This window comes from Charadrius vociferus, unplaced genomic scaffold, assembly GCF_000708025.1.
Source record: "Charadrius vociferus isolate BGI_N301 unplaced genomic scaffold, ASM70802v2 scaffold477, whole genome shotgun sequence".
In the NCBI taxonomy this organism is placed as follows: Eukaryota; Metazoa; Chordata; class Aves; order Charadriiformes; family Charadriidae; genus Charadrius; species Charadrius vociferus.
The window spans coordinates 3,965,954-3,978,883 of record NW_009649449.1 but is presented as its reverse complement, the minus strand read 5'-3'; the positions used below and the strand labels follow the sequence as shown (position 1 = coordinate 3,978,883).

Below are 12,930 nucleotides of genomic sequence, written 5' to 3'. Positions count from 1 at the left end.
AAAACGACATAACAATTAGTTACATGACTGCCTCTTATTCAGTGATGTTGACTCTTTTGACTTTCATGGAAGAAGATTCCAGAGTATAAGATCTGCCCAGGCAGCGCACTGCTTTGAGTAACAACACCCAGTTGACTAAACAGAAAAAAGCCTGCCTGAAACAATGCTATTTAAAATAAAGGTATAAAGACTAAAAAATGCTTCAAAAGATGCATCGAGTTAAATTCAAACCTTTCTTGTTTAAAGGGTAATCAATCAGTAATCAGACACAGGTTTCCTTGATGTAATAATTATTAAATTAGTCTGCTTGACTAAACATTGTTGTTTAATAGCAAAGCTGTAGCATCAAATCCACACAGCTCTGTACACAACCCGTAGTTTATAAACACTTAACATTCTGCATGAAAAAATGTGAAATTTCTAGTTTGTATTTTTGATACAGTTTTGCCATTACAAGATCACCATCTTTTAAAAATTACTTCCTCATTAACAATAATTAATGAGTATCTGACAATATTACACAGATCAATGTTTTGTAGGATTTGCGATTGCAATTAGATCTATAACTACAAAGCTGCTCTTTGTGACGGTTCAGTTCCTGAAACGCTCAAAAAGATCTAGTGAAAGCAAGATGACATAAGGCTCACTTCGAGGTATGTAACCGAAATTTACTTTCAAAAAAAAAGTTTTATCTGAATAGCATGACAATAATATTTTTCCAATTAAAGTTACATGATCTAATATTAACAGAAATAATTTTGTGTGTATTGAACCCTATGATGATCACTGAACTCTTCCTGATACACTGCTAAGAAACACACTGTCATTCCTAGAAGAAAAAAAAATGTTCTGTTTCATTTGTATAAAGAGACTGAGACTACGCAAGAATTTGAGGACTGAGAAACTCAATTCACATATGTCCATTATTTATCAGAGGTGAAAACTAAACTTGGTGAGCTAGCAGGACAGATGATGAAATCCCACTCTCCCTTCACTTTGCCAAGACCTTTGTCTGTAGAAAAATGTGCATTAAAAGGAAGTGTGGTGGACCCACTTCTGTCACTCTCGACATAGCGTATTCACTACATGGAGGATCTGGGCACTGAAAGGCACCGAGGCTCACTAGCTCCTCTGTGGAACAAGTTTTTGAAACAACCAAGGGAGAAGTCAGTAGGGGAAGAAATACAGGTGGAATCAGCCATATAGAGAGACTTCTATCAGTCTGTAGGAAAGGTTTCATCCTTGGGAAAATAAGATCCCGGCAACGCTGCCAAGGGCAGAGAGACCTACGGGATCGAAACATGCTGAGTGGGAGTTTCTTACGAAGGTTGCGGCTGTCCCAGGAGGCACTACTTCTTTACACACCTAATTTTCCATGAGTTGAAAACTCCTTTCCATACATTCACACACTGGAAGGCATTCCATTTGGAAAACACATGCTACAGTCCCTCAAACCGTTCTAATCAGTAACAATTAAAGATTTTTTTCCCCCTTTGAAAAGGATTCTGTATTTTCAAAACTCAAGGTAAAAACTTAAAAGGTGAAGCAGGAAAAATTATTGGACACAACCCAGCCTGCAAGTCTTTCAGTGGCCTCCCCACAAGAATATAAACACTAAAACCCTAAACTAAAATTAAATAAATAAAATAGGTAACAATGCCATGAGTATTTTATTACAGCATGCCTGATATTTTTTGTGTCCAACTTTCCTATCCTATTCAGGAGCTTCCAACGCTTTATCACCGTTCAGAACCTGCAGTTAGAAGTTGCTTATGTCAAGTCACATTCAAGCACATGAGTGTGTGAATACTGGTAGCCCTTGCTGGGTAGCAGAAGGATTTACTCAAACACCAACGGTTTTGCAGGATGGAGGTGTCTGGATTATTGTTGGAAGATACCCATCTGGCAATTCTGGGCAAGCCCAAGGCATACATTTTATTATGATAATAAAGCAAGCATCACTAGTATCTGAAACAATGTAAACAGCTACATTTAACATCAATTAGCATCTCTTAAGTACACACTACTTTTATCATAAAAATTTATTTAAAATTCTATTTAAGAGAAAGAGCATGTCCTTTGGAACTTTCCCCCCCTGTTAGTACACTCATACACAAAATGTTCTCATATTACAACTTGTTTTCTTTGGGCCAGTTAACAAAATCTGATGTTGATGAATTTATCCACATCAAGTCAGTTTTGTGCTTCTCTTTGTTCCTGTGATGAGGTTATAATTGTGTGGTTTGTGATAGCTACAGTCACAGCTACAATCAAACTGTGAATTCATGACATTATACCTTTATCCACGGCGAGTGGCTGAAGCTATAACCATAAAACTATAGTTTCCCTGCAAGGAGAAGCTAGGCTGGAAAAACAGGACTCCTCAAAATACAACAGGAACACAGAAAGCTTTGACAGTGTTCAGCATAGATTTTCTATTTCTGCTCCTCAACTATGTCAACATAACTACCAAAGTGGCACGCAAAGGACCCTTCTGTTGTTGAATTCAGCCTTTTCCTTGTTTCCAGTATTTGGAAGAAAGCTCATTCTCAAAACTTTACCGTGCCTGACTACTTGAATTTTTATGTTCGACGTTCAATGCTACTTAGTATTTGGTGAGAACGTGTTGGTGAACATCAGTTTAACCTAAAGGGCCTTTCACAACAGTTTGTTAGTTGTTTAAAGATTACGGGGTTTTGTCTGGCAGACAAATTTCTTTTGGTCAAATCCTCAGTCACCTTTGGAGATCGTTCCTTCTCCCTGCTCCGGAATACTCCCAGTCCATGCACCTTCAGAATGATCTTCATACAGCTTCTTTACTTCCTTTATCTCAGCTATGTTTTTCCTGCTAGGAAAATGCTATTTCCTATGACCATAACCATTAAAGGGTTGCAAGTTTGGGGACTGAAGAAATAGCATAGCGCATGCCTTCATGTTTTAAAAATTGATAATACCCATTGTAATGAACAAGTGATTGTTCTTAAGGATATGATATTCTTAATGACTAGATAACGCATGGAAACATCTTAAAACTGTTTGCACTCTACACTGCATGCCATCCAAGCAAGCCGGAGCCGGATAGAATGACTTATCTTCTGATTACCATACACACGGCTCTAGGCATTATAAGAGTCTAACAGTAAACGGGTGCCTGTGAAAACAAAACACAGAAAACCCTGCCCCAACAAACCACAAAACCCCCACACATCCAAACTCCCCAGTGGCATAAGCATGGGTATGTATAAAAGTTCTCCTTGATTTTCTTCATATTCCAATTGCAAAATAAGAAGCAAATAATTCGCTTTGGATTATGCACACAAGGACAAAACCCTATTATTTTGAAGTAGCCAAGAGTTTATTAAGCACTTTTTCAAATGAAATCACCTACATCATCAATGTGTGCTAAGAGCTCGTAAGCCTCATATAGGTAAAAAATACTTCATACACATGTAGGTTTCTAAGTTACCATAAAAGCTATTATCACTGAGCAGCTCAACTCTCATGCTATTTTGAAGAAGAGAGAACTACAGTTTGGCCCTCTGAGAACCGATTCGGCCCTCCTCAGCAGAATCAGGTATTATAAACTATCTCTTATAAAGCTCTCTTTTACCCTCCTACCATCCTCCCATTCCTGAAGCCACACGGTCTGTGCTCAGGAAGACCGCACAGCTCCTCTTCGTTCTCAGTCGTCTCCCTGCAGCTCGGGACCTAGAAACCCCTGCCGCCTCCTCCACACCACGCTGGCTAGGCTGCCCCGCTAGACCTGCCCTCGCCGCGGCGGTGAACCCCCGACCATGCTATCGCTTCCTTCCAAAAACTACTGACTGTGTGATGGCAGTGGTTATGTTTGCTTTATGAGAAGCAGTTAGTACAACGATCAAGATTTTCAAAACAAAATAATTTCAGATCTTTCTTACCGACTTGTTGTTTGAAAGCATGAATGTAAACCAACTAGGAATGGGTTACTGGATGCCTGTTCAAACACATGTTTCTCTGTCTGTACCCAATCAATATCCTGAAATAGAGTAATTGAACAATCAGAACTCCTGCTGCATAACCACTGTGGGTATTCCCAGAAAAGAAATTGCGAACATCTATGCTCCCTTACATATACCGTCATTGTTACATATGTTCTTCAGAAAGATAAAACCCCCTAAAATCTGGAGGAAGTTATAAAACATTTTCATTCAATTACATATTCAGAAGTTTAACCATTTAGAAAGGTGTGCACAAAATTTAAGCCATTTTAAAATACCATACATCTGCAATATTAGATACACTGCTCATACTGCTTCATAGAAATAAATTCAATAATCTTAAATAAATGATCCTAAGGCTGCTGAAGCAACCCATGCCAGTAACACAAGCAATGTGAATCTCCAGTTTTTAAAAGGTTCAAATAACCTGAACTTCATTTTCTCACCTGAAACTCAAAATGAATTCAATGAATCTACTGAAATCTGATTAGTTTGTCCAACTAAAATCATTCTAAGAAGTATCACAACTTCCGCAGGGAGAAGTCCTGAAATACCCAGTGCAATACCATATAATAAAAATCTATCAAAATTTGAATACTGGCATAGTACTGCAAAATTCAGATCCATAATAACAAAGCATTTAATCGTTTTTCATGTAGCCATACAAAATTTAAACCTCACAGACAACAGGCTTTAGCAGTAGATATTTACTCTTCATGCAATACACCGATCACGTTCCACCCTGCAAACACTCAGTACCCTGCCCACAAACTAGAAATACAGCTGTTCTAAAAATTCTCCCTTTCTAACAGACACTTCCAGCTTTCCGACCGGTCTGGAGACACTAGAGAGATGCTGAAAAAACAGGTCTTCCTGTCAAGGATAGTTAGTGAAACAGAAGTCTCCAAGGAGATCAAGAAGTGTCCCCATTAAAATAAATAAATCTGTTAGGCGTTCAGACACTCCTGAAAATACACCACCTTGGAAGGGTACACCTGGGTCCAAACATGAGCCAAAAATCCAATTTTGAATAAAACAATAAACATGTCCACTGCCTTTTGCTTTTACCAAATAAGCTTTTCTTTAAGAGTCTTTAAACTAACCCCTTCATTAGCGCACTTGTGTACCAGCACGTCAGCATTATACCAGTGCACTACTGTTCACAAGATTAAACTTAGAGAACAGTACTAGCAGAAGCCCAGGTATTTGATTTGCTTCAATCTCATTTAGAAAAGAATCTTTACTTCTCTCCCATATCAACCATTACCAGGAAAGCACTAACCAATTTAAACATGGAAAGTTAATTACATAGCAAGTATCACTTTCTCCATGAAACACTTGCTAGGTGAAATTTCCATTACTCGCAATATCTCATGCATTCACAGAATTGAGTGAATTTCCTATCAATTCCCAGATTTTCACTGTCCAGCCTATCTTACAGAAAAGAAAAACCAATTAGCTCAATCTTCTATGTAATTATCCATGAGAGCCACCATTCAAGATGGACTTTTCTCATTACCTCTGACTCTCAGGAACAACTGCATCACTCATTAAATAATACCCTTCTTTAGCTTCTACCTTCTTGGAAAAACACATGTTTAAAGGCAACACTAAATAAACCACACACCAGCCTGATCTTTGGTCATAAAAAGGAACATCAAATAAATGAGCAAGCCAAAGCAGTTTAGAAGAACTTTACAACATCCGTCTCCCAACCCTAACCTCCGCAATAACACCAAGAACGGCAGCCAGAGAAACTGAAACTACCAACACAAATAGCACTTAAAACAATGTGTTTTTGTTTCCCCCCCAACATCCTACTTTCAAGAAATCCAGTCTTCCTAGTAGGATAAAATTAAGGTAACATCATCAGCTTTAAAATTGCATTCTACCTGAAAAATTCACTTTCTGCTGTAAGAACAGCTATGTAAGAAATTCCCTATGAGGTGAGACTGATTGTCCACCTCTTTATTGTATTTTAGAGCTTGGGATTCCACCCACGAGGGTGACACAGTACTTCTTTACTTTTCAAATATTTAATGGTGTCATACTCTACGCACCCCGTCATACACACCGCCACTCCCGCGGGAGCGTGTCACGCTGCAGCGTTCCAATCAAGCCTGACACCACTTGTTATCGTTCCATCAGGTCTCACCACTGATTTATCGGGGCCGTGGCCTGACCAGACACATTCCAGTTACCCCACCCCCTCTTCCATTACTTAACGTGGCAGGTTCTACTCCGATGGCACTGTAGGTGGCTCAAGCCTGCCTTCCTTGCTTGCTGGGATTGCTTCATCACATTTACAAAAAAACCAGAATGGATATAAAAAAATCTAATATTCATATTTGTTGGAAGGCATATAGGAAAAAAATGAAGGGTTGGGTTGGTTTTCTTTTTTTTTTACCCTCCTAAACTTGTGCACTTGAAATCCTGTATTAAAAGAATTTCAACAGGATTGGTAGTAGCAACAGGTTGGTTTTTTTTTTAAAAAGTGGCAGTAGCACAGGGTTTTTTTTAAACCCATGGAAAAAAAATTCCAGAGTACTGTGTCACTTGCACATAAACTCTATAATCGTGACTCTAAGAACAGAGTTTCAGCTCCTGTTCTGAAATACAGACAATACTTGGCAGCTATATTCATTTGCCTTGGAAGACACCTTTGTTTTCTTTCAAAATTAAGTGCCCAAATTCCACCCTATTTATCTCACTTACAGGTTAGCACATCCAGGTTGGAATAGTTTTCATGTGCATTCTACTAAGACTATTAGTAATTGTTAATTGTTATTAAAATAAGGGACATTTCTCTCAGATTTAATCTTGATACTTCACACAGTTGATTACAAATAAGTTCAAAAGTCAGTACAACTTCTATTACAGAATGTTGTCTAAAGCCTTAGCTGCTTTCTTAGTTGTATAGTTTGTTAAAGCATACTAAATTTTTACAATATGTAACAGAATGCAATTAACACAGACTTTTACCTCATCGTCATGGACCAATTCTTTTTTCACTACCTTCATAGCATAAATTTGATCATTCTTTTTTAACCGAACTAAAAGAACTTTGGCATAACTTCCACGTCCGATAACTCTGATTAAATCAAAGTCCTGTAGTCCAAGCCCCTGAGAAATCTTAATTCCATCCATTCCATCAATGACTGGTTTGATATCCTGTATAAAAAGAAACAGACGCTAGAAACAGACAACATTTTCATGACAAGTAACTAGAAAAGCAAAGAGGTCTTTAACCACTGGACAGAACTGGCTGAGTTTGCTTGCCACTGCCACACAGATCTCTATGGCTGATTATAAAACATCTGTTCAGGAAAGTTTGGTTGGTACTGGTTTTGCTCTTACTAAAAGTTACTGTGTTTTTCAAGGCAGTAGTTTCTTCAACGATTCATTTAAATATTCCCTACCAGAAAACAGAAGGCAATGCCTTGACAAGTAAGGTTTTATTCAACTTCTTGAACCACAGGCCATCTAGAATTATCCTTTGCATCTTTCATATTCTGACAGATATTGTAGTACAAATTAATAAAGGCTACCTAAAAAAATAAAGATAAAGAAAGAATAACTTGCTAATGTATATACCTGTCTTGGTTTCAGTTTAGGCAAGAGCTGCCTGTATCAAGTTCACTACAGTTTTAATGAAAATTAAGATTTCTAATCGGTGCCTGGGAACACACAGAAGCAGACACCAATTTTTCAATTGTGAGAATTTGCAGGAAATATTCCACCGTGAAAAATGTTGTTTTAAAATTCATTACTTAAAGACAAAGTTTATCTTGACTGTTTGCTGGGATTAGATGGGAACTTGTGAGACTGAAGATCAAGCAGCTGAACGAGACAAATGCAGCATGTACTTTGACATTTCATTTTTACCAATACATACAATGCTTTGACATGCTTCTGTGGCCTATTTTTATCTGACCTCATACTACTATACTTGTAGACAGATCAGCATTCTGCTGAACTATGGAAAGTATTTATATAAAGAATCTTGATCTAGGATTGACTGCTATTAGAAGAGATTGCTCTGAGCTTAAAGACTGTAGTCAACAAAGCTCCCAGAATGCCACTTACTCTCTACAGGATACCTTAAATTATTTTAGTAAAGCTCAAAAGCAAGGTGGAAAAAATCAGAGCAGCAAAATTCAGGACAGTTGAGCAAACATCACCTATCAAAACTTAAACACAAGCAGCATCTACCTGAGTACTAACCACAGCAGAAGTCAGCAATTCCAGATAGCAATTAAAATTCTCTGATGTATTTTAAATTTATAACCTTCCACCTCTGAATTTGAGATAAAAATCTAAAGACACGTGACTAAAATAAGGCAGTCACTTACCCAAGAACAGGAACTACTCAATCATGAAATAATGGTAGTGACAAGTATTGTAGTGGAGGTAGAGGAAAAAAAGGTGCAGGCTTGTTAAAAGCAGGATATCAAACTGCCTGCTAGTGGATGCAGAGCGCAGCCTATTTATTAAATATGCCAGAAGCATTTTCAAAAGAAATGTCCTGAAGCCCTTTAGAATTAAAGCGTATTGGGATTTTTTCAAACTGCTTTAAGGGAATAACGTTCTTGGCATGCAGAGACTGGGTCAGACCGTCTACTACAAAAGAGTTGACAAACAGAGTTTAAGTGCACGTTATTCTGCTTGTATTTCCACAGGAGCTGTCTATAGATTATTAGGTATTATTTATATGAAACATCTCAGAGAGCTGGATAGTTAATGTATTATCAGAGCCAACCAACTTTTAGAATGATAGCCTGTAGAGGTAGCCTGAGGGCGATAAGGGGTGTACATCCATTAGAGAGAGCAGACAAGATAATGTCAAAGCCACCATTTGTTGCAAGGACCAATAAAGTCAAACCTTCTGCTAAATCACTCTTATTCCAACAGGAATGGAAGGGAGAAAGAAGAAAGTCTGTCTCACATCATGATTGGGATAACAAGAGCTATAGACAGAAGAAATCTGAGAAATCCAACAAAAATACTTGAAAAAATTACCAATTTTCAGAAAGAAAACCCAGACTCTTTTTTAAAAGGTAGCAGAAAAGAATAGGACAAATAACTAGCTATTTTACAAAAAGTCACATGATTGTGTGTAAATGTGAATGACAAATATACTTGTATAACATACCTCAGAGTCATCTTTAATGGTGTCATGTTTCCGGTTTGAAGGAATGTAGGGAACTGGAAGAGAAATCAACCAAGCAGTGTGGTTAACAAGGCCTTCATTAGAAATAATTTTAAGAATCAATAAATGAGAAAATGATTTAGTAACTTAGGGTCAGCAGTTTGCTTTAAATACTACGGGACAGTTGATCAAGTTTTTCCACTTAATTCTTGCAATCATGACAGCAGATCCTAAAGGCACTGCAGAAACAACCGACTCTGAGACAGTAAGAAATTCATCAGTGAACCTTTGAGCTCAGAAGAGCACCTGACAAAGGCCAGAGTCGTTTTGGACAACTGGTATGGACAAATGGGCCCTTCAAACAAGACAGGTAAAACCATCAAAAATATCAGCCTAGTAAGAGTACTCCAAATCGCACAAAATTAAGAAACACCTAAAGTCTGAGGGTGCACTTGTATTAGCATCACGGTTTGGATCTGAAATGCAGAGGTTTTGTTTGTTTTAAAAAGTAAATCTATTATTGCCAATTGCTCTGTGCTTCACTTCAGTCTGGAATGGTTTCAGAGGATATGAATTTAGGAGGAAACCGAACCAGATGCTCTGCTTCAGAAGTACATTTACTATAACCGAATCCCTAATGAACATTTAGTACATGGGACTAAGGTAGAGCTTATCCAAAGTAAGCTTTAAAAAACCTAAACTGGTAGAGTGTAAACTGGGCCTCTAAATGGGGAAACACATGAATTCCAACTTCACAAGAGAGTACTCACTTCCATCAGTTTCTTCTGAAGGGAGGTCAACTTCATCATTTTTATCATCTAACTGAGGTTCCTGGGAAGGCATGACCGAATCCTTGCAAAATACAGAAGTTATACAGGGAAAAAAAATGTCGGTTTATGCAGTACCTTTTAAGTATGTCTTGCCATGTAACAGCAATACAATGAGAACCTTACATTTGTATCTTCCAGAACGAAAACTGGATTTTGTAGAAAGTGTTTCCAAATATTAACATTTTATAATGCATTATAAAACCAGCCTACCAAAAGCTTAAATGCTACGTCAACCGTTCTCTGCAGCTACAACAGATGTTTAGCTGTCTTCTAAAACTAACATTACTATGTTTTATTGCAAAGTTCAAACTCTAATTCTATATAAGACTTCTAAGTCTGTTCCACATGGAACTGCAACAAAGCAAACACTTCAGCATGATGTTACACACTCAATTTAGAGCACTGGCATATTCCTTTCCTATTTAAAAAACATGAATTGTTTCTCATCAGGCACGGGTACTGCATAAATTGGTCAAGATTAAAATACCAAATAGTTTTGTAGTACATTTGGACCCTGGTCTCATTCACAACTCATAATCATAGAATCACATGATTATGAGTTGTGAATAATAAGATAATGAGACACGCAGGACTATTCCAGCAGGTACGGCAACATGCATAAGTAAATTGGCAAAGAATCTAGTAACGTCAAGGCAAGTCACATGCAATACCAATAGAGAAAAATACTGGTTTGCATTAGAGACAACAAGATGCAACAGCCAGCGAGATGCTGGCTATAGTCTGTGATGGGAAAATTCAAGGATACAGATTAATGTTTAAAGCCCTGGAAAGACACTAGAGCTGCCACTGGAACACAGGAGGGGAAGAGAGGATGAGAACAGTACTAGAGAAACTGAGATGGCAAGAACATGAAAGCAACAAGCCTTTTTGCAAGCGGTAGCGCAAAAACTGCCCTAGTGCCTTAGTTCTTTAAACATTCCCATGGGGTAAAAGGAACAAACGCTAAGATTGTCAATGACAACTCTATCTACCTGTAAAATACAGTAGGTCTACTGGAGAATGCAAACTCAACCTGCTCACACCTAAGTCATATCACAGGTTTTCTTTTCTCGCTTTGTCTCTACTGTTCACAATCCAAAGGCTTGGCCTCCACAGACATTTAAGAAACTGAAAGCCAAATACCACCAAGTATTATAAATCTACAGCCACGCACAGCATTTAATTTCCTCAGATGCACGTCTAGAAACAGCAACGCGGGACACAATGAAACATCTTAGCTTTACACAGAATGCAAACTTACCATATGCCTTTTGCAGGTCAGTGGAACAAGTATATGACAACGTTTATGGACCAACAACTTGCAGTTGATACACTTGTAGCCTTGCCTTCCGAGCCCCCATATCCTTTCACTGCACTGGCCACAATACGCTCTCTAAAAGCCAGAATACATATTATCAATTCAATTATCAATTCCCTTCGGTAGGTGAGTAGTTATCTAGCAGCAAGAATCCACTCTACCAGAAACCATCCTTGTCATCTCCTGAGATGCGTTGAATAATAATTCTTTTAGAATATCCAGGGTTTCCCCAAGAACTGAAGGTTACACTTCACACTCAGAATTCGGCTAAATGCAGTCTTTTTAATGAATGTTAAGAAAACAAATGTCTCGGGCATATGGAACACATTACAGCCTGACATTAGCAAATCATTCCTAGAGAATAAGTACATTCTGAATTTCAGGTTCTGACAGAGGTTACCCAAGCAAAAGCACAGGAATTTGTACTACACAATTACGCATAAGAAGTACCCAAACTGATGGCTTTGGAGAAGATTGGCACGAAATGATACAACAGACAAGTTCAAGTACAAAGAGTGTTCTGTATCTGCACCTATATACTTTAACAGTGGTAGAACATCAGTAGAAACTTTCCATAATAAAAACTCATCTACAAAGTCTGAGGTAAAGCCTCTGTATGTTGCGCTATTTAATATCAAATATATATGGCCCTTTTATACATGCAACAACATGGCATCCGAAGCAATTAAACCACAATGAGAACAAATTCAGAAGCCAGACATCCCACTGCTGACTTTAACAGGGCAGGTCTTGAAATAATTTTTCCAGTGTGTGCACGCTGTGGTCATTTTATCCACTCTACCCCAAGTGCCAAACAGCAGTCTGAGATTCTTACGTGCCAAAAACTCACCCAGTCCCGGTTATCCCTCTACAAAGCGTGCAGGTTGTCAACCGAAAACTTACTCATTATTCCCTATCGGCAAATTTTCTCCAGCAATTACTGCACCCTGCAAAGACGCTGCCTGCCGTTCCGCAAGCAGCACATGAAGTCCTGCACTCATCCCCCATTCCAGGCGCAGACAGAACTCTGCAACTGTCCCAAAGCCACGAAACAGTGGAAGTCTGTTCCACCCAGCAAACGGCAAGTTAGAGTGCGGTTATTCAGATCCTCAGACTAATGAATCACACACGGTGTCCTGCCCAAAAGCAGTAAGCTACTATAAATCCTTACTCATAATATTAGGGAAAAAAAGGTCAAAAAATGGATCATTTCGAAAAATATTTTCTATATTGCCCTTCTTATATTTTGATAGTTGTAGAAAACAAAACTTAACTACATCCCATTCACCCATGCAGTCAGTCCTCCTCGATCAGGAGAAACACGAACCGCATTGCCCAGGAGAAAACAAACCCAAAACAACACACCACAAAAAGCATACTGCCTAATAAGAAAGGAAGGCTTGGACATCTATAGCCACTTCTTTCAAAATTCCTGGTCCGTCAGACTTCCTTTAGTATGCTTGTGCAGGTTTGGCAGCAGTAATATTAAGACTAAATAAAATGTCTTAGGCCCTGGAAATGACATACAACAAAATAATCTCATTTACTTCAGTCAGATGCAGGGAAGCAATGGGGTGGGGGGGGGGAATAAATATAGGGGCAGCTCCCCAATTCCTTCAGCAATCCAGGTTTCTCTCTCGCACCTCTCCACAACAC

General features: G+C 38.4%; 1 protein-coding gene across 1 annotated transcript in view; it reads right to left on the bottom strand.

Annotated features, from left to right (window-relative positions):
- Window positions 1-12,930, bottom strand: part of PRKCZ (protein kinase C, zeta) — a 62,871-nt gene that overhangs the window by 19,502 nt on the left and 30,439 nt on the right. Inside the window, exons 6-10 of the mRNA XM_009889613.1 lie at window positions 11,218-11,349; window positions 9,897-9,978; window positions 9,130-9,182; window positions 6,960-7,148; window positions 3,918-4,015 (exon numbers count right to left, since the gene is read on the bottom strand). Coding sequence (XP_009887915.1) covers window positions 3,918-4,015; window positions 6,960-7,148; window positions 9,130-9,182; window positions 9,897-9,978; window positions 11,218-11,349 — 554 coding nt within the window. The remainder of the gene's footprint in view (window positions 1-3,917; window positions 4,016-6,959; window positions 7,149-9,129; window positions 9,183-9,896; window positions 9,979-11,217; window positions 11,350-12,930) is intronic.